Below are 23,652 nucleotides of genomic sequence, written 5' to 3'. Positions count from 1 at the left end.
AGATGGAAAGCTTCCTAGTCGGACGTCCCCTCTGGGTAAATGATACAATCATAAGATCAGCCAGGGTAGATTATCTTTTCCTCCTTTTGGTTTCACCCTCAGGCACTAACCTTCTTGAAAAGACCAACGCAGCACAGCTATTCCTGGACAAAATACTTTGTGGAACATCGATCCTTTAGATGTTAAAATGACACTATAAGCAGGTGTCAGAACCTTCCCTTTTTACAAGACACTACATGGACGGCTTATTTTAATTCTGCACACAACAGTAGCTTGTCGAGTTGTTGAACATTCCAACCTTACAACACAATTGTACATCCATTAGCCAAACGCCACTACGCCAGTGGTTATAGGAGGTATTTTTTACTTTCAATTTCCAATACTTTTACTCCACTCCATCTCTTTACCTACTTTTACTCCCACTACAATTATTTGAAAACTTTAGCTACTACTTACTGTTGTGAAACTCTAAGTACTGAACCCTCATCTGGTTGACAGACAGGTAGCGTGTGCCGGCAGGACGTGGTGTGTGACAATCCGGTTGAAGTATACCTTGGTACGGCGGCGGCGGGACCGGGAGAACAATAACGCGACACGAGACAGTATCACGCTAAAAGGTTCACCAGTTTATTACACACATACTGGAAATATATAGAGCTGGATCCTAATGACGTGACTAACAACACTTGAGACATAACAACCGCTTACTGCAGCAAGCTGACCTTGCTGTCTGAGATGTCTCCATGTAGCTAACTATAAAGTATGCTACAGTTCAGTCAGTACACAATACATTATCAAGTACATTGTGTATTCACGTACAAGTACATCAGATTATAACACTTACCTTCTCCATTTTGATTAATATTACAGAATATAGAGTAGGCCTACATCAACCACTCAGCCATATATACTGTATACTCCAGCTATATGAAAAAAGACGATCTACAAGCTCTCAACGCATTGCAAGGCAATCGAGTTGTGAGCTTGTAGATTGGCCATTTTCTGTATACATTTATACACATTTGAAAACTTGTGAAATGGGATATTTCGTGAGATCCGTACTTTTGGTACTGTAACTTTTACTCAACAAAACTTTGAATACCGGACTTTTACTTTACGTATTTCTACATTGTGATATTGATACTTTTACTTACTGTAAGTAAATAATGTGAGCACTTCTTCCACTACGGTTGAAAGCCAGTGTGTCAGCATGCTCTAAAGCCGCTTAAGCATGGGAAACAATATTTCCCTAATAGCTCCTTAGGATGTGAAAGCCTCTTTACTAAACTTCCTCTTTAATGAACATTTATGAATTAACATTGAGAAGCAGAGAAATCATGCAGCTTAACTCGCTCTACCTCATGTGGTTTGCCGGCATACTAGTGGTGCCCCAATGGTGACTGCTGAGTTTGTGCGTGCGGCTGCGTGCGCACACACACACACACACACACACACACACACACACACACACACACACACACACACACACACACACAATAGATACATTTGTGTGGACGTAAACATGCGTGCGTATGACTGTGCATCTGTATTTTCTCATAACCAAAGTGCACCGACTCCATCATTCTACAACACAAGTCATCACTGGAGGTATAGGAGCACAAGGTGCAACCATGCTAAAGGTGGGTAAACGGTTTTATGTGATGCTTTCAGCCAGGAATATATATGTACGCTATAGTCATAGTGTATTATCTAATGTCTATACTTTACTGTAAAACCCTCGACTGAATCCAAAACACGTTACATAATGTGGATCAATGTCGTTTTAGAGATTCTGAATAGTTTCTGATAGAATTCACTTTTTACTGATGAGTGACATTTTGTTTTACACATATCCCATTTAATGAGCTGGTGATGCTGGGACACAATAGAATACATTCCCTTGTAAAATCCTAAGAGGATGAGCCTTTTAATTCAGAAGTTTTGGGAGAAAACATAAAATGAATATGGAGCACCCCGATCCAAGTTTTGAATGTACTTGACATATTTGTCAGACTGTTTGGGATCGATTATGCTCTGATGGTGCAACTTAAAATCACATATTCTTTCTCGTTAAGGTTTGAACAGTTAAATAGTAGGAGAAAAGTACAGACTGTGTAAACAATGAAGGAATAAAATAAAATAATAAATAGATACAATGGAGAAAAAAAAATCAGCTCTTCAGTAGCTAAGACTTAAAGGATAATTCCATGATAGAAGGCTTTCTTACCTTTATTTGTAGTTGTTACGCCCCCACCAAAGAGGTCCAGGTGTCATTTTGTGCAAAAGCGCATTATGGCTATTTCCCCTACCATAAGCCCTCAATGAATTGCATTGAATTGCATTGAATTGAATGGGGCTATGGGGTGTTGTGCTAATTTGCTTATTTCCATCGCTCAAAAATCATATTCTTTTGTATCCTCTCTTCATAATGTAAATAGTGTCCCAAGCGGCACACTTTACTACTTATTTAGATGGAAATAAGCGAATTAGCAACAAAAAAAGGGCTTATATTAGGGGAAATAGCCAAATTAAGCCAATAATGCACTTTTGCACAATATAACACCTGGAACTCTTTGTTGGGGACGTAATAACTACAAATAAAAGTAAGAAAGCCTTCTAGTATGGAATTCTCCTTTAAAGCAAATTGTTCAGATTGGTTCAGAATATCTTCTCACCTGTGGTGAAAAGCAGCAATAAGGCCATCATTAGCTGTAATGGCCGTGGCTCATGGGGAACAGTGGACAGTGGAATGCTCCACTGCGGCTTTCTTTGATGTCTGCTAATGACAGGGAAAGGATAACGACAGTGACATTGACCTTTAGGGGGGGCAAAGGTGGAAGCGGAGAGGTGCACCGCTGTGTGGAGAAAAGACTCAAATTAACTAAATGGGATAGGGCCAATGGAGCTCACCTAATACAAGGAAAAGTATACAAAATGGAGGAGGATTATGTTTGTGTGTTTGCTGTATAATTGCATATGCACTGTGGAGGCAGAACTACACAGGACTCCTATAGCCTATACTAAACTCATGCCTCTTTTAGACGGCGACCATCTCCAGATAAAACGTCAAAGTCCCGTTGCGTTCTCTTTTTTATTGACGATTTACACGAGAACGCACACTTTATGAAAACGCTATAATGTGGTTAGGTGGTGGTAACGGGCTGCCAAATAGACCAGTCACCCACGTACAACCACGTAGAGTCTGTGGGGGCCACGGGGCCACAGCCCCCATGAAGACTCCCAGGGCCCCTTTAGGCCCTCATGAATATTTTCGTGGACATTTTACATTTACATTACAGATTTTCTGGGAATTCCGAACATTTTGGACCTCTCCGCCGGCAATCTGAGAATCCCATCGTCAAATATTCGAGAAAACAGCGCCTCCCCTGTTGTTCCTCAACTGTTGCGAGGCAACAGTCTGTCTTGAGAGACTACTCCGCCGGCCGTCCAAGAGGTGTTAAAAGTGTTGGGTGCGGCCACCCAAGTACTCAAATGCTAATAGGGTTTCTTTTGTTTTCACCTAGCCAGATGTCCACAACATCAAAGCGTGTCAGAATTTCATGGTAGTTGTTCTTGAGTCGTGACATAATAACACTGATCAAGAATTCACCAAAGAGACTCGTCTTTGAAACTTGAGGATTGATCAAACTCTTCGGCTCTGCCCACGTACAAGAAGAAGAACCCCTTCACGCAACCCTATCGGAACACAGCGTGGTTGTGGCCGTCGCTCGCTGCCTGCTTTCTACTAACGCATCGAGGTGACAGACAGGCTGTCAGGCAGCCCACTGAGCCCAGAGCATAAATGCAGGCAGAGCACGCCACGGGATGGTTATATATTTTAGAATACATTAGGCTACATAAACTAAGTTTGTTCAGGAACTCCATTATATCATAATTATATGGCTCTGCATCAATGTAATAAACATATGCGCTGTGAGCCAACGTGAGCCACGATGTCATAAGTTTTGCGGATTCACCGTTTTGCCTGTTTACACGGAGAAGGGATAAAGTGGCGTTCTCAAATATTTCCACTCTGGGAGGTGGTTTCACTTTGTTGCGTTTTCACCTCCTGAAAACACTGTTCTCGTCTAAAGGGACCACAGCAAACGATACTTTATTTTGCAGTTTTCTAATACCACCTTAGCATATAGCAGGACATTGTGGGTTCTTCCCTTTCACTTCTCTCCACTATAGCCACACCACGTTACTTCTGAGGTACCAGCTGTGCTGTGGACAAATTAAGTTCAATGTCACATGAACTGTTATTAATTTGAGGCTTTGAGTAAATAATGATGTATGAAAAGTGTTACTAAGCATTACTTAAATTCACTGAAATGTACACTACCGAGCCACTAATCTTACCTCTGGTGTTATGTAAACCTGCTGTGCGTGTGCGGCAGCATGACTAGTATACCAAAATCCATTTGAAAAAATTGCTTTCTCACTGTTCTCGGGTCAAATAATGATATGCGATAAAAATGCTTAATCTAGATTAATTAATCGCAAAGCCTCTGATTAATTAGATTATTTTTTTTAATCGAGTCCCAGCTCTAATTTTTATACATTTGAAAACTTGTGAAATGGGACATTCTTCATAATGAGTACTTTTACTTTTGGTACTTTAGTACATTTTGAATTTTTTGACTCAAATTTCGCGGGCCTTAGGTCGGAAATGTCAGAGGAAATGTCAGAGTGTATTTGTATGAAAGAATGTTAACAGTGAATATGTAGTACAGGGGTCCTCAACTAGAAATGATGAAGGTCCACACATTTTTTTTTGAATAAGACCGAGGTCCGGTCCCATGCGCGGCGTCCATCGTAGAGCGGGGCTCTGTGCCCGTTTAGTATGGTCAAGCCAAGCTTATACAAATCAGATCCCCTTCCAACCAACCAATAATGGGGTGCAGAGTGCAGGCCCGGAGTGGAACTCCAAATCAGGCTGGGAGTTATACGCCCTGGCAGGCCACACTGTGCGCGCATAGCGCGCGCCAGAATTTTGGGGGCCCTTGGGGGACATTTATTTGGGTGGTCCGCAAAGAGGTGGTCCGCGGTCCGGTCGCGGACCGCGGTCCGCCAGTTGAGTACCCCTGATGTAGTAAATTAAGCTGCATGCAGTGCCATGAGGTTGCACAGAAACTAAGGACAGTGATGTGTGTATGAATGTGTGTATGTTTGATCAGCATCATCTTCAGTTCAATCAGAAATGGGATTTGTGAGAATGCAAGCCTTACTTCAACAGGGATTGTTTTGGGAAGAAGCAGTTGTCCGTGTAAGGGTCTCAGGTTGCAAAGGAACAATTGAATTGGGCAGCGGATCCACGGACAAATACATATCATTTTGGGAGGCCCTTGACATGGAAAAAGTTAGGACTTAGAAGACATTTGTCAAAATCTGCCTCAGATCTTAATGGGTTAAGTCATTTATGCAGGATGATGCAATGGCATGCAAACAGGAGGAGGGGGGGTGCACTTGGGGACAGTGACTGTTCTGTTCAGTAACAGTAAGAACTTCAGAAACCCACACTGCAGACAGTGCAAATGTACATACAGATACAGATGTTAGCCAAATGTAATCAACTGTCAATGAATTGCCAATTATCAGAATGTGATCCATATTTGACAAATATTCAACAATTAAGTGAACGATCTTAGCCATCTTTGTTGAAGCCACAGCTATTTAAATCCATCCCAGAACAAAGTCAGAGATGTTTACAAAGAGAATAAATGAGTGGTCCTACAGTATAAGGGCCTGTACTGTACCTGGTAACCAGACACAAACTACAGAACCTGATACTGCACTGACATACAGTACTCGTTCACCACATGGACCCTAGCATCCCCATGTGTGAGCATTCAGCAAAAATAATGACTGCACAAAGCTCTACAATATCTCTCTACTATATCATTATAAGTACAGTTTTTGTCCAAACAATGCATGTGCCCATTATTACTTCTGTATATGGCTACTATGTCACAAAGCTGTGAACAAAAGCTATAAGCTAGTTAGCTCCTGGGCAGCTCTACTGGTCAGTGAAAGGCAGTGGGTCCTCAAACGTTTTTTGACTCAGGAGCACCTCTGACTATAAGTCACTTTTTCATCCATGGCACCCCTTAATTACACTGTTGATTTTTTTAAAGTCTTGTGTCATATTATAGTACGTTACGTAATGCATATCTTTCTTGCTAAGACACAGTATGTCACGGAGGCAGATTTGAGAGAATATTAGTTTCCATTAGGAAAGACTGTGATCCTACAGTACAGTGGAACTCTAGTCTGTATCGAGGGTCTAAGACTAAGTGGTTACACTGAAGTGATATTGATGAATTCCAAATATTATCAAAGTATTCTAAATGCATAGCACAGCTGGACTCGTGAAACTCTGGAGTAAGGATTGGATATCACTCACAAACAGGATACTGTGGGAGCTCTGTGGGACTACTATATTGAGTGCACACCCAGGAAAATGTGTGTATGAACATGAATGTCTGCATTTGCTGTCAGTGTTAGTCTATATAAAAGTAAAACATAGTAGTCTACACAATGCATTATGTAATGTGTTATGGTTGGTATTGGTTGGTATCCAAATACATATTTTCCACGCTTTATGGATGTGAAGAGACCTTAAAGTTTACTGTAGGACAGTAGGAATACAACTACATAAGTAAAAATGTCTTTGGTATTGAAGCAGAATGGTTTGATGGCAGCATTTTATATTAAATAACTAATTAAATAACTATAAATATTTGTTATGCAAAAACGTTTTTGACCTTGAGACAGAGTTATCTTGCTTGTGAGCCAAGACAATCCTTCAACAGCAATGTAGTCTTACATTACTCTCTCTCTCTCTCTCTCTCTCTCTCTCTCTCTCTCTCTCTCTCTCTCTCTCTCTCTCTCTCTCTCTCCTCTCTCTCTCTCTCTGGCCGGGGGTCATGCTATTTCCAAATGACTGATAGCACAAACCTATGACATGTTATTGTACTCTGTTAAGAATGGGTAAGTAAACCAATTGTGGCATTTTGAAAGTTGTTGAACATTTGTGATAATAATAATAATAATAATACAATTACATGTCCATGCCATGTGTCTTAGACGTTTTGAATGGTGATTTCAGGCTGTGTTTTTTATTTTCATCTGTCTTTTTCTGTCACTCGTCTCATGGTTCAGCTGTCTCTAAAGAGATGTACTGGTTCCCAGGGCACTCACAATCAATCAGCGTGTGTGTGTGTGTGTGTGTGTGTGTGTGTGTGTGTGTGTGTGTGTGTGTGTGTGTGTGTGTGTGTGTGCAAACTGTCTTAACTTCTGTCAGCAGTTCCACATTTGTGCCCTGCCCCGGTGCTGATCTGTCCAGAGGGCGAGCGCTATCACACACAGCGTCATGTCATGTCAACAGAATGACAAGAATGGATGCCACGCCACAAGATCAGCCAGGAAAACACAAGCAGCAGCACTCTGCTGTTCACATACTGTATACTGTTACAGTCCTTTCATAATGGTTTCTCTCTTCTCTGTCTGAGCCCTAGCTGGCTGTTGCCATTCAATACAACGACAACACACCACCAGCCATTCACACACACACACACACACACAGAGACACATTGGCTGTGGTTAGATTATAGCTGCTATTGTTTTCTTAACCTGTGAACGTTTGTGAGGCATAAGCACACTTCAGCACGCATGCTGTTGGCTGCCTTCTCTTTTCAGCAATGCCCTGCATCAGTGGTTCCAAACGTTTTAGCTCCCCAGGACCCAGAAGTGAAAATAGCCGATCTGCTATTTTATTTTTAATAGAATTTATTTATTCATATATTTTCATTAGAATTCAATAAAAAAAAGTAGGAATGAAAACTTTTTTTTGCGAGTGCGACGCAAATTAAAATGGGTCCGCCACCCAAAAATGTCTCCCGACCGGCAGTTTGTGAAACTGTGCCCTGTATGCCACCCACACACACACACACACACACACACACACACACACACACACACACACACACACACACACACAGGCATGGAGCCAGCTACTATAAGTGCCTTGCTCAAGGGTATGTTGACCTTGTAATACAACCATTTCAATGGGTTATATTACAAGGTGATGTTGATGACATAATGACAGAGAGAGGTTCCAACTTAAGGGCCGTGAGGCAGACAGAAGTCCCACATGTGTCATGGCCATGGGTTTGTAGTACTTTTCCACAATACCAAGTGGCTTTCTGGCTAGCAATGTGCGGAGAACGGCCGCAACGTTTCTAACGTTTCCTCTCTCAAGACAAAACTTTGAACAGCCATCACACCTGGAGGCATTTTGTTAGTATCCTAAGCTCTATATACTGTACTCTGCTGTGCGGAGAATAGCAAAACATTTCTGATCTATACGTTTAGATCGCAATTTTCTTTTACCATTTCTGAAAATGTTTGCCTACAGTATAATGGACATACCCAAAATACGAAGTTAAACGGCAGTGGGCACAAAATGTAAAAAAAATAAGCGTTGTGCGCTTGTAGATCTGCTATCTTCACTAGTTTGGGTCCCGGGCAAACATCCAATCTTTCTTTTGGGTATCGACCTGAAAGGTTTGGGAATCCACTGCTTTAGGCTATCCAATAAGAATGCCAGGTTAAGAGTGGTTAACTCCTGAATGCTTTAGCCTGAACGGTAGACAAATCACTGTAATGTTCTCTTCGTTTACCCTTTGCCTTCTACGAATGAGGAAATTAGATTTTTTACAATTCAACAGCTTGCATAACACAATTCCACACGTCTCCATGGATGACCTGCCGTCTGTCTGTAAATGGATTTAGAAGTAATGTGGGTGGTGAATTGTATTTTAATGGTGTGTTTGCGAACAACAAAAACAAGGTTTCCCCTGTTTAGCGTTGAGGTACCCTGCAACTCGGGCCCACAATGGCCGCAGTGTTCAGTCCAGTGCTGCCCTGTGCAGAACAGAGCCGGCCTCACAGAGCTGAACAGACACAGCACTGTGACTGTCCATCCATACCCTTCTGCTTCCATTAGACCTAATGCTGTGGGGCTCAGACAGGCATTGAGTACACCCAGACCCACCCAGTCATAGAGTACACCCAGACCCACCCAGGCATAGAGTACACCCAGACCCACCCAGGCATAGAGTACACCCAGACCCACCCAGTCATAGAGTACACCCAGACCCACCCAGTCATAGAGTACACCCAGACCCACCCAGTCATAGAGTACACCCAGACCCACCCAGTCATAGAGTATACACCCAGACCCACCCAGGCATAGAGTACACCCAGACCCACCCAGGCATAGAGTACACCCAGACCCACCCAGTCATAGAGTACACCCAGACCCACCCAGTCATAGAGTACACCCAGACCCACCCAGGCATAGAGTACACCCAGACCCACCCAGGCATAGAGTACACCCAGACCCACCCAGTCATAGAGTACACCCAGACCCACCCAGTCATAGAGTACACCCAGACCCACCCAGTCATAGAGTACACCCAGACCCACCCAGTCATAGAGTACACCCAGACCCACCCAGTCATAGAGTACACCCAGACCCACCCAGTCATAGAGTACACCCAGACCCACCGAAGTCATAGAGTACACCCAGACCCACCCAGTCATAGAGTACACCCAGACCCACCCAGTCATAGAGTACACCCAGACCCACCCAGTCATAGAGTACACCCAGACCCACCCAGTCATAGAGTACACCCAGACCCACCCAGACCCACCCAGGCATAGAGTACACCCAGACCCACCCAGGCATAGAGTACACCCAGACCCACCCAGTCATAGAGTACACCCAGACCCACCCAGGCATAGAGTACACCCAGACCCACCCACTCATAGAGTACACCCAGACCCACCCAGGCATAGAGTACACCCAGACCCACCCAGTCATATATAGTACACCCAGACCCACCCAGTCATAGAGTACACCCAGACCCACCCAGTCATAGAGTACACCCAGACCCACCCAGTCATAGAGTACACCCAGACCCACCCAGTCATAGAGTACACCCAGACCCACCCAGTCATAGAGTACACCCAGACCCACCCAGGCATAGAGTACACCCAGACCCACCCAGTCATAGAGTATACACCCAGACCCACCCAGGCATAGAGTACACCCAGACCCACCCAGTCATAGAGTACACCCAGACCCACCCAGTCATAGAGTACACCCAGACCCACCCAGTCATAGAGTACACCCAGACCCACCCAGGCATAGAGTACACCCAGACCCACCCAGTCATAGAGTACACCCAGACCCACCCACCCACCCACACTATGAACTCACCCGTTACATTACACCAGTGGTTCACAAACTCGCTTAACACAAAAAATGCTGGAAACGTATCCATACGCTTTATTAATATCGAACGCCGTACGCGCGAAGCGTATGTATACGTTTTATACGTTTTTTTATTGCTTACTGTACATCAACGTCCTATGCTCCAGGACACCGGAGAAAATAACAGCGATCGTCTCCAGGAAGCTCCAATATGTGATCCGGGAGTAAAAAGCCCCTCCCTCCTGAAAAGAGGTCTGTCTGTGGCGAAGACGCTCCCTCCTCCAATGCCTCCATTACACGTATGGGTCTGCACGGCAACGGCATAGACCAACGCAGATGTCAGGGCATCTAAAATGGAGTTACCCATACTCTAGTAGTAGTCTAGTGTCTGTGAATACACTCGATTCCCCCTCCCCTCCTGTTTCTACATGGTTTCTCCCGAGGAATCTTTGTGGGGGGAGTCTCTCTTCTGCCCGGATCGCATTGCAGTTTGAGTTCCCTGGCCCCAGGCCACACTGCGCCTTGTAATCGCCTTGCACCGCTCTCTCATTCTCGGAAAAAGATATAACGCAGTCGTGTCGATTTGCCCTCTGCCAGTATATAAACCAAGAATAATCTTCAACGATCGCCATTTCATAACGTTTTCAACACGCACACGGCACACGCCATGATCAACTAACTGCCTGGCTACGTCTTCAGTCTTCACCAGCCATCGCTATCCGTTGTGTGGATCGCCATCGCGTCTTCACTTTGTTTGTTTGGGCAAGAAGCACGATCAGCGATGGAAAAGAGCTTTATATCCACGGCAGATAAGTAATGACGTATTATCGAAGGACCGCCATGATCAACTTACTGCCTACGTCTTCGTCAGCCAATGCAGCCATCATCGCTATCCGTTGTGTGATTGTGGATGTAGGCTATATCCACGGTATCGAGAGAGACGCCCGGCTGTGATATAGGTCTTATCACTGCAATTATAATGAATAAAAAGGCTACAATCACACAACGGATAGCGATGGCTGCATTGGCTGGTGACAACGTAGCCTCGGTCCCAGGCAGTTAGTTGATCATGGCGGTCCCTCGATAATACGTCATTACTTATCTGCCGTGGATAAAACTCTTTTCCATCGCTGATCTCTGCTTCTTTGCCCAAACAAAGTGAAGATAGCGTTGTCCAACAAAGCAGCCAGTTATTTGATCATCTCTCTCTCCTGTGCTTCTTTCCTCAAACATGTCCAGACATGTCAACCTCAACCACTAAACTCACCGATCCAGTAACGCATCTCACCGTTATACTATCGTTCTGAAGGCAGATATAAAAATAAACATAAATAAATTATTGTCATATACATACTACACACTGAATGAAAGCCCTAATTGTCTACTTTTAGGAGGAAAACAAATACATAATATTGATCCCATGTACAGTTTGTCAGTAGGATATTGAATGCAGTTGTTCAGGTCCAACTATTATTCACAAAATAAGGCCTATAGCGACATGTACATATTATATACCGTATGAAACAGAAGACCCTCTGCTTTCATAAGAAAAAAACTAATACTGTAATAATAATAAAAATCACACCCCTGTGAAGTGAGCATTTCCTCATGAAGTTATCATAGCGAGTTATAAAGGTTTAAAGTCACAGAGATTGACAGGCAGATATAAACATAAATAAATTATTATCATATACATACTACACACTGAATGAAAGCCCTGAATGTCTACTTTTAGGAGGAAAACAAATATACAAATATATACAAATATAGTTTGTCAGTAATTGGCTATTGAATGCAGCTTGCGCCCACCAGAGAGGATTTCAGAAAATGCATGGACCAGAAGAACTATTATTCACAAAATAAGGCCTATAGCGAAATGTACATACTATATACCGTATGAAACAGAAGACTCTCTGCTTTCATAAGAAAAATACTTCTACTGTAATAATAATGAAAATCACACCCCTGTGAAGTGAGCAGTGCAATGTTGCGCAACATTGCACTGCTCACTTCACAGGGGTGTGATTTTCATTATTATTACAGTAGAAGTATTTTTCTTATGAAAGCAGAGAGTCTTCTGTTTCATACGGTATATAGTATGTACATTTCGCTATAGGCCTTATTTTGTGAATAATAGTTCTTCTGGTCCATGCATTTTCTGAAATCCTCTCTGGTGGGCGCAAGCTGCATTCAATAGCCAATTACTGACAAACTATACATGGGACCATGTGTATTTGTTTTCCTCCTAAAAGTAGACATTCAGGGCTTTCATTCAGTGTGTAGTATGTATATGATATTATTTGTGTTCATTTTTATATCTGTCTGTCAATGTCTGTCAACTTCAACCTTCCATATCTCTGCTGTTTTTTCAAAAGAGCAGCGTGCTGCGAAAAGCAGGTGTTAGAAAAAGGTCAATATCTCCAGAATGGAAGATGGTAGAATCATAATTTTTTTTTTAAATTGAAGTGGACTAGTTTGGCTTCCTTTTGATTTATGCGGTGTGATTCTCGCTATAAGAGGCCCCTCGCTGTGGGCCCCGAAAAAGTTCAGAAGTCCCAATGTTAATCGCTCAGCACCACCAAGCCTGAGCAAATAGAAAACTCTAGCAATCAATGTGTTAAGCTCCAGATCCAAAAGATACGTTTCACCTCGAGTTCTCCTCGGGACCCAAACCTGAGCAATTAACCACTTAAGTCCTATTTAATAGTGACTATATAGCCAATCTACGACTACAAGCTCACAATGCTATACGAAAATATTATGATAATGTCTAAAAGGTCAAGGTAAAATGGACTTTTGTTTATTTCTGACATTATTTAGGCTATTTAGGATGTTCTTTAGGATGTTCTGTTTTTTTAATCTTTTGAAATAATGACAGAAAGAAAATGTAGGAACCATTCAACTCATGACCCATAAATAAAGAATGGGTCCGTGACTCATTGTTTGTGAAACACTCCATCAGACGTAATGCTGTGGCTCAGTCATAGAAAGTACACCCGCTCCCACCACCCACACTGTGAAGTATGAACTCATCCATTACACACACTCTCCTTTTGAGTCCTCATCCCCACCCTTTCCCTTCATATGTGTCAGCAGCCTAAATACAGTTGGGGGGGTGACACCAGTGGTTTAGGCACTTGTAGATCTGCTATTTTGTCCACTCAGTGAGTTACAAACATACACAAATATTATCCTCATTTGTTGAGAACAGTGGTTTTCAACCTTTCTCATATCAAGGCCAATTATGTATTCAGCATTTGAGCCACGGACCACCATTTGATGACATTTGTATAATTCTTGCAAATTAAGTAAGGCAGTAAGTAAGGGTCCATTTGGTTTCATTTTACACTCTCAAGAGTTAAAGATCTAATAAGGATCCATTTGTTTTGTCATGATTTGGCCCTCTGCCTGTTTATTCCCCTCTTTCTGTATCTCTCCCTCTGCCCAGTTGTGTATGTCTTTCCACTTCGGCCACTCCCACTTCCCATTGCAGCCCTCAGTCCTAGTTACACACCTGGTTACACTCTCATCAGCCCAGCCAATTACAAACCTGTGAACTCTGCTACAATCAACCCACCTATAAATACTGGACTCCTTGCACAAACTAACTGTCAGAACATAATTCCTTGTCCGGTGCTTCATGTCGTTGTCCCCTGCTCTACCTTGATGTTTTGGGTTTGTCTTTTTGTATTTACTGAAGAGTTTGCATTCATGGACTTCCTCGTGGCTACTTCATGCTTCTGAAAGGTTTTGCTTATTGGACCTTTGGTTTATTGCTTTGCTACTGCTACTTATTTTGTAAGCTTGACTTTTTGTTTAATAAAGCAGTTATTTTGAACTTCCCTCTGCATTTGGGTTCAGTCATTCTGCCACCGTGACAGTATGTTCTGACCAAATATGAACCCAGCAGAGCGAAGACTTTTTCACCAAAAGGTGGATGACTTTGAAAATGTGGTTGCTCGTTTCATGGCCTCACCCCCTCCATTGCATGCTGCACTCCAAGAGGAGATCTCTATCCAGCAGCAGTGGTTTAAGGAGAGGCCGTGGGTAAGCCATTTTGTCCCCCGCCTGGATGTGGTCTGTGAGAGGCTCAGGGACTTTGAAACCACCCATGCTTCCCAGTCAACTACCCAGTCAATTAGAGTTGGAGTAGTGAGCTTTTCATCTGTCTGCCCTGTCCCAGATCAACAAAAGAACCAGCCTTTGGATTTACTTTCATATTTTTGCAAGACTGCTAAAATCCCGGTGTACTCTGAGCCAGCTCGAGCCCAGGACCCTTATGAAGGGTCTCGCTTGGCCCTCTGTGTGGGGAACCGTGGGCCTGCCAGGAGAAGGCGTGGTCGCCATGGCTCCTTACACCCCCAGTGGTCTTCACTGCCCAGCACCCCACTACCCGGCATCCAAACCACCCTACTGCCCAGCACTCCGCCCTCTACCCTGCCTGTAGATCCTGCAGCACCCTCCATGTCTCCTTTATCCTCCTCGTCTCCTGGATGTGCAGTGTCTACTGGGGTCCCGTCTCCAGAGTCTGCAGCATCCTCCACCTCCACGTCTCCTGGATCCTCCTCGTCTCCAGGATGTGCAGTGTCTTCTGGGGTCCCGTCTCCAGAGTCTGCAGCATCCTCCACCTCCGCGTCTCCTGGATCCTCCTCGTCTCCAGGATGTGCAGTGTCTACTGGGGTCCCGTCTCCAGAGTCTGCAGCATCCTCCACCTCCACGTCTCCTGGATCCTCCTCGTCTCCAGGATGTGCAGTGTCTACTGGGGTCCCGTCTCCAGAGTCTGCAGCATCCTCCACGTCTCCTGCAGCCCCAGCTCCTGCAGTTCCAGCTCCATCCGCTGCAGTCCTGGTTCCTCCAGCTCCTGCTCCTGCAACCCCAGCTCCTGCAGCTCCAGCTCCGGCCGCTGCAGACCTGTTTCCTGCAGCCCCGCCCCCAGTGCCTGCAGTCCCACCTGCAGCACTGCCTGCAGTCCCACCTGCAGCACCGCCTGCAGCACTGCCTGCAGTCCCACCTGCAGCACCGCCTGCAGTCCCGCCTGCAGTCCCGCCTGCAGCACTGCCTGCAGTCCCACCTGCAGCACCGCCTGCAGTCCCGCCTGCAGTCCCACCTGCAGCACCGCCTGCAGTCCCGCCTGCAGTCCCACCTGCAGCACCGCCTGCAGTCCCACCTGCAGCACCACCTCCTGCGCTGGCAGCCCCGCCTACTGTGCCTGCAGCTCCGTCGCCTCTGACTGCAGCACCTCCGGCGTTGCCAACTGAGCCTTCGGCCCAAATGTCTCGGCCTCCCGGTCGTCCGCCTGATGACCCCTCCGCCTCGTCTCGGCCCCCAGGGCGTCCCCCTGAACTCAGCAGCTCTGCCTCTGGCCATCGTCCCGGCCGCCCACCTGAATTCACAGGCTCCGCCTCTGGCCATCGTCCTGGCCGCCCACCTGAAGTCACAGGCTCCGCCTCTGGCCATCGTCCCGGCCGTCCCCCTGAAGTCTCCAGCTTTGCCTCAGGTTCCCTCCTCCAGGCCCCCTCCACCCTCCCTGCTCGTTCCTGGTCAAGGTCGTTGGTCGTCTGGTATCCACCCCTTGAGGGGGAGGTACTGTCATGATTTGGCCCTCTGCCTGTTTATTCCCCTCTTTCTGTATCTCTCCCTCTGCCCAGTTGTGTATGTCTTTCCACTTCGGCCACTCCCACTTCCCATTGCAGCCCTCAGTCCTAGTTACACACCTGGTTACACTCTCATCAGCCCAGCCAATTACAAACCTGTGAACTCTGCTACAATCAACCCACCTATAAATACTGGACTCCTTGCACAAACTAACTGTCAGAACATAATTCCTTGTCCGGTGCTTCATGTCGTTGTCCCCTGCTCTACCTTGATGTTTTGGGTTTGTCTTTTTGTATTTACTGAAGAGTTTGCATTCATGGACTTCCTCGTGGCTACTTCATGCTTCTGAAAGGTTTTGCTTATTGGACCTTTGGTTTATTGCTTTGCTACTGCTACTTATTTTGTAAGCTTGACTTTTTGTTTAATAAAGCAGTTATTTTGAACTTCCCTCTGCATTTGGGTTCAGTCATTCTGCCACCGTGACATGTTTAGCAAATCTACATCATTTACCTGCAACCTCCTCAAGGACCACTGGTGGTCCCCGGACCACTGGTTGAGAACCACTGCTATAGGATCTTTCGCTCACTGAAATTGGATACATTCATAGGAATATACTAGTATCGTGGCCTTTCTTTCCAAACAAAGGCCACTGGGTCGGGGTGGTGCAGTCTATTGTTGCTGTACAACTCGCGTCGCGTCTCCTCTTGTATAGAACACTCAATCACACACGGAGATCAGATAATTCAGTTGCATCAAAACAAAACATTTATTCACATGAGTGAATGAGTCACATGAACTTAAACTGGGTATTCAAATAAAACAAAAGGAGTCAGAATATGTCAGTACAGACAACTATTGCTATACTGTAATTGTACCTGAAACACTTACGTGAACCCTAGCTTCACTAAGGCAGATCTACAAGCTCACTGTGCGTTGCAACGTGACACGCTGTGAGCTTGTAGATCAGCTATATTTAGCAAAGATAATTAGTGTAGAGAGTGAAAGCCTAGTTGAGAATCCAGTCAATCCAGGTTTAACTAAACCCTATACTTGACTGGTGTCCTCCTCCTGTCTGTCGTCAGGTGCCCTGCACCTACAAATCCTTTCTCAAAAGGGGAGGGGAAACCTCCACAGCATAATTATAATAATTAAATGACCGCAAAAACATACAACTCATAAAGCAGGCAATAATAATCAGAATAAATACAAATCATCATAAATAGAAAATGGCTCTAACATACATACGTACACCAGCTTCATTTCATATAGGTCAGAGTAGGAGCACATTACTAGTACTAAATCCAAATAAAAATCAGACCTGTCTGAAGTGAGTGGTACTGTACTGTACTGTACAGTACTGTACTGTACTGTACTGTACTGTACTGTACTGTACTGTACTGTACTGTGTCTGTGTGTTAGGCTGTGCAACAGTGACACTTGGTGGTGAACAAACACTATAACGCTATTTTCGTGCTTGGACGGACAGACCCAGGGACACACATAGCTGTCTATAGGAGTGGTTGCACCACTCAAAAACGTCCAGTAAAAGTAGGACTAAATGCCTAAAAAGCAAGCATTTTATGTAAATTATGTGTTTATGCGATTTCCTCTTAGATCAGCAACATTTATAACAGTAATGGGTCTCACAGAGTGGCAAGATTGAGTTGACCTTTTTTATTACTGTCCCTAAAATGGACAAACATTTTGGCTGACAAGCCTTCGTCTGTGCTCATGTAGCTGAGAGAGAGAGAGAGAGAGAGAGAGAGAGAGAGAAAGAGAGAGAGAGAGAGAGCGAGAGAGAAAATCAGCAGAAGGAGGTAGAGGAAAAGACAAGAATGAGACAAAATCAGAGAGGGACAACAACAGACTTCCAGGTCAATTAAGGACATAATGAGAAAAAATATATCTAAACCAGCTCTATTTTGAATAACGGTAACACTACATTTAAGATACCACTGTTGAGACAATCCTGATATGCATATACAGTATGCACTGTATTGAATTACAGCATTGCTTGGCGGCGGTTAGTTATACTTATCCACTTAAACCCCATATCATGGCTGACCGGAGTCCCTCAGGGCTCAATACTAGTTTTTTTTTCTGTTATTGAGGTGACAAATCTTTTGCTGAAAATATTTTCCCCACAACAAGGACGCCAGGGTTTAAGTGGTTAAGAATTCCTCTGCGCTTTAGAGCGATGCCTTCCATGCATTCCACAAATCCAAGGAGACAACTAGGTCGCCGTGTCCCGAGATCCCGACCTCCTCCGAGGCTGGAATGCTATGGTGTTGTTGAGCCCACTGAAGCATGCTCGTCTCCCCTCTACTACACTGACTCTACACTGAATGCTATGGTGTTGTTGAGCCCACTGAAGCATGCTCGTCTCCCCTCTACTACACTGACTCTACACTGAATGCTATGGTGTTGTTGAGCCCACTGAAGCATGCTCGTCTCCCCTCTACTACACTGACTCTACACTGAATGCTATGGTGTTGTTGAGCCCACTGAAGCATGCTCGTCTCCCCTCTACTACACTGACTCTACACTGAATGCTATGGTGTTGTTGAGCCCACTGAAGCATGCTCGTCTCCCCTCTACTACACTGACTCTACACTGAATGCTATGGTGTTGTTGAGCCCACTGAAGCATGCTCGTCTCCCCTCTACTACACTGACTCTACACTGAATGCTATGGTGTTGTTGAGCCCACTGGAGCATGCTCGTCTCCCCTCTACTACACCAACACTCTCTCAGAGGTGGAAAGTAAACTAAATACATTTACTTAAGTGCTGTATGCTTAAGTACAATTTTGAGGTATTTGTACTTCACTTGAGTACTTTTACTTCACTACATTTATTTGACAGCTTTATCTACTAGTTACTTTGTAGATTTGGATAATTATTACAAAACATGCAGTAACCACTCCAGCCCTATATATGTACATTTTGGCTATTTGGCTATATCTGCTATTTTCAAAATATTTATATAGATTTGAAAACTTGAAGTGAGACATTCTGTATAATGAGTACTTTAACTTTTGGTACTTTAAGTACATTTTGATGCCAATACATTTTGAATTTCTGACTTTTGCTTGTAATAGAGTATTGTAGTAGGCCAATTGAGTACTTTATTCCACCACTGCATTTTCTACAGCAGTAGCTCTCAAAGTATTTCATGTCAAGGACCCCCACGTTGATATGAATTTGTCTCTCAAAGTATTTCATGTCAAGGACCCCCACATTGATATGAATTTGTCTCTCAAAGTATTTCATGTCAAGGACCCCCACGTTGATATGAATTTGCAGACTACCATCTGAAAATGTTTTGTGACAAAGACGCCCATGAAGAGACGTTTTGTATTTCTTTCAAGATTTAAAATAAAATGTTAAGAAATAGCAGATGTACAAGCTTTCAGCGTGGCACAAAGTGACACACGGTGAGCTTGTATATCTGCTATTTTTGAATAGCCAACATATTTATGGATAAACTGGTTAAAAATGAGTGATGCTGTATTAACACATTTTGCTCTGGACCACCTGGAACTCCCCCAAGGACCCCTGGTGAGAACCACTGTTCTACAGCAGCAAATGAGGCCTAGCATGTCTATTATAATGCATTACATACTTATAATACATTATAATCTTCTTATAACATTTTAAGTATAATCACCCACTTATAGTGACTCTAATGCATAATGTAATAATAATTAAAATGTATTACATGAGAATTATAACACAGTATGATCCTGGACCAACCAGCTCAGTGCGGCATTGTGGTTAGAATGTCCGCCCTGAGACTAGGTGGAGATTATAAGATTATCACAATGTCTCCCTGCTTGGCACTCCGCATCACAATGTCACCCTGCTTGGCACTCCGCATCACAATGTCACCCTGCTTGGCACTCCGCATCACAATGTCACCCTGCTTGGCACTCCGCATCACAATGTCACCCTGCTTGGCACTCCGCATCACAATGTCACCCTGCTTGGCACTCCGCATCACAATGTCACCCTGCTTGGCACTCCGCATCACAATGTCACCCTGCTTGGCACTCCGCATCACAATGTCACCCTGCTTGGCACTCCGCATCAACAGTTGGATTGGGGTCCGTGTGACAATAGTGTCATGTCCAGGGGATGTTCATCAAGCTGTCTCTCGCTAGGGAAACAGGAGATAGGATCCTGACCTATGAGCCACATGGCTCGGGATCCACTGGTTCCCAAGGCTTCTTAGTACGTACTTACTTATAATGGACAAAGGTTTATGAGCGACCAACAGTATTTAGGATACTTGACCTTGTTATAATACTCATAATGTGTTATTATAATATAGTATAGCATTATGAGTACTCAGAGGTGGAATAATACAGTTTAAAGCAGATTATAATGCATTTACACTTGACCTTCATGTCCTTATAGATCAGCTCAGGTCATACCAAAGAAATACTATAAAAAAGGGAGCCAATGCCTGCATGGCAGTGCATGCTTGGCACTCAACATCAAGGGTTGGATTGGGGTCCCCATGACATACTAGCATCATATCCAGGGGGTGTACTTGTATATCGTGGCCGCTTCCACACTACAGAAACAGGTTATAGGCCCCTGCCCTATGCACCACACAAGGGCATAATGAGTTATTCATTAACCCAGTAATGAAATGTACTGTTAGTAGCAATTCACTATGTCAAGTGTTTTAGCCTGACCTCAAAGCCGACTTCATCTCTCACACCCACCCACACAACACTGAAAATCTACTGATGTGTATTCTTAGAAGTATTACACACTTGCATCATACTCAGAAGACTTGTGTTAAACTGGACAGTTCTCTTATGTCTTGGGAGACACACACAGAGACACACACACACACACACACACACACACACACACACACACACACACACACACACACACACACACACACAGTCAGGTTCTTCAAGCTAGTTCAAGGCTGTAGAAAATCCATCACAAAACTAGCCTGCCACAAGGCTGTGTTTAGATGTGCTGAGCTCTCTGACAGACAGTCCTACATGGATGACCAGCCAGGGTCATGTGGTGCACGTGTCCCTGCCACCCTGTTGGAACGGTGCCGGAGCGCGGGTGCTTCGTTTTGCCGGCCACTCCCATGGGAGTGTATTTTATTTAAAGGTTACTCTCTAACGAACACAATCCCTCTCGTTCACTTACCGCCTCAGCCCACACAAATTGGAGCCACTCTCTCTCATATAATCCTGCCCAGCGGCTATACCAGCTTCTCCCTCCTCCTCCACCTCCCCTCTCCGTCCTCCCTCCCTTCTGTTAGGAGCAGTCTGCATGATGATGACACGCAGACGCATGCAAAGGTTACAGTGTCATTTTATGTTATTTAGACAGATGCTACAGCTTCATTGCTTTTCTGGTATCCTATAGTTTCTATAGTTTTAATGGTATTTCTTTGGGGGACATTTCGATTGTCTTTGGACTGATGCTAGGTTCTTGGTTTGCCTGTGATCCTAGTTGAGGAACTACACTGTCTCTCTGCATCTGATGTATCCGTTTACCTTGCTCATTGTAAGTTACTCTGGATAAAGGGCACCTGCTCAATGCCGAAATTGTGAATTGAAGTGATGATATAGTAGTGGAAGCATAAAGAGAGCTCATTTAAGATATAAGATTGTCAAATATAAATCTATCTATCACCAGTGAATATATGCCTGAATATACATCTATCACCAATGGATGATTGGATATGCAGTATGTAGGGACTATCTACACAGGTCTACTGCACGTACAGTAAATCTGGATGGGGATATGCATAAATAAAAATGTTGTTTTAATTTTGTTTTAAAATTAACTGTAAGAGGTGTGAGAAAACGCAGATCTCTTTGACAGGCCTTTTTTTTCTCAGATTCTTGATTTTAATTATGTATAATTAAGTAGTCTACTCTATATCAACATTGAATATGGAGAGAGAGAGAGAGAGAGAAGAGAAGAGAAGAGAAGAGAGAGAGAGAGAGAGAGAGAGAGAGAGAGAGAGAGAGAGAGAGAGAGAGAAGAGAAGAGAAGAGAAGAGAAGAGAAGAGAAGAGAGAGAGAGAGAGAGAGAGAGAGAGAGAGAGAGAGAGAGAGAGAGAGAGAGAGAGAGAGAGAGACAAGCCAAGGCACAAAGAAGAGGTGGGACAGCCCGCTCAGCCACCATGTCTTGAAAGGAAATCCTCTGCTGGCACAAAGCGCTCCATCTTTTGTGTGAAACAAACACTTGAGGCCTTTTCTTGTTACAACAGGGTCGGTGTAACGCCCAGTCACCCCAGCCCCCCCTCACGTGCCGTGCCATGCCCCCCCCCCCCCCCCCCCCCCGCATGGCACATTGTTGTCTCTCTTCGTCACTGCCACAGGCATCTGTGGCACGAAATGGGAGAACCAAAAATGTTTTAGTTCCTGAAGTTTTGTCTAAACGATTGTCTGGATAAAACGGCAATAAACGTTGTTGCTCCTGAAACATTCCCTGTGAGTGAGCTGTCAGAAAAAACGACCGGCTGGCTGGCTGGCTGGCTGCTGGGAAAGACTGCTTGCAGGGCCTGGAGAATTGCCATGGTAACCGTAAAGCCAGCTGTTCAGGGGAGATCTCAGGACAATGTAAAACGTTCCCACGCTTTGCCTCGCCTGAGTGTTCCAACTCCTGCGCTGTGACCCTGTCGTATAATTATGTTTTAAGGAACTTCCAAGCACTTCTCATGAAGTGGAGTTGTTGTGTGTACTGCGTCAAAGAGGAGAGTAACAAGATGAGAGTAACAAACAAGACAAAAAAGTTGTGAAACTCACCATCAGAGCTGACAGTGTCTTGGTGTCCCGGGAAGCCCCCCTGCCCTGTGTCTCTGTAATCCACCCAGTTAATCCCCTCCAGGCTGTCATAGTTGGTCTGAGCGCGGTCCTCCACCGGCACCACTGTGAAGTGAGGCATGTTTAGTTTTCATCCGTCTCAGGCTGCGCCTTCCCCTCTGCTTGTCCCCGTCCAGGGCTCATGCGTAGCGGGGCTAACCGTTAGCCAAGCCTCCCTTCCCTCAGCCTCCAGTTCCCCACTAATGGCATCAAACATTCCACCACACTGCGCTCACTTCCTCTGGAGAATATTACCATACGACACGCCCCTAATACCACCAGACCCGGCCCCTCCTGGGTTTGTTGTTGTGTGAATAAAAGGGTGTGTGTGGGGGGGTATGAAGAAGACCCCCACCCACCCAGAATGTAGAGCTGCTGGTGTCCTCTTCCCTGACTCAGACATGGTGTGAGTGTAGATGGGGAAGAGCCTTATCTTTTGGGTTTGTTTGTGTGTGTTTGTTCATGGTGTCATGTTGACTAATGACAGCACTGAACCCTGTCTGTTTGAGGTTCAGACAGATAGTTCTGTGTGTGTCAACGCGGCCCTTTCACAAAACACACACGCGCGCGCGCGTGCACACACTGCACCAACGTGGCAGTTTGGAAAATAATCAAGGGGTAGAGAGACACAGAGACTAACAGAGAGAGCGAATGGAAAGAGAGAGAGACAAACAGCCAGACAGACATAAATAGAAGAGAGAGAGAGATGGTGAAACAGCATATAGGCCAGCCCACCTCCCCTTCAAACAGCAGCACAGTTTCATGTCATTTCAGTTGACCTCAGGGGAACTCGGCTGCATTGGAAACCCTTAGCATGATCACTGTGGTGTGTGTATTCATATAGTAAATGTATGTTCTCCGCTTGCAGGAACTGCTACGTTTGTCTCTGCTACCGGATAGGTCTTGTCATGGTGGTAATGCTT

At 44.7% G+C, this 23,652-nt stretch overlaps 1 protein-coding gene across 1 annotated transcript in view; it reads right to left on the bottom strand.

Annotated features, from left to right (window-relative positions):
• The window catches only part of slc12a4 (solute carrier family 12 member 4), a 52,300-nt gene extending 29,290 nt beyond the window's left edge, over positions 1-23,010 (bottom strand). Inside the window, exon 1 of the mRNA XM_083759895.1 lies at positions 22,673-23,010. Coding sequence (XP_083616021.1) covers positions 22,673-22,811 — 139 coding nt within the window. The 5' untranslated portion in view covers positions 22,812-23,010. The remainder of the gene's footprint in view (positions 1-22,672) is intronic.
• Between the last annotated feature and the right edge of the window lie 642 nt (positions 23,011-23,652).

The sequence above is a fragment of the Protomyctophum parallelum genome, assembly GCF_964188405.1.
Source record: "Protomyctophum parallelum genome assembly, chromosome: 2".
Classification (NCBI taxonomy): Eukaryota; Metazoa; Chordata; class Actinopteri; order Myctophiformes; family Myctophidae; genus Protomyctophum; species Protomyctophum parallelum.
This window is presented reverse-complemented; position numbering and strand designations above follow the sequence as displayed.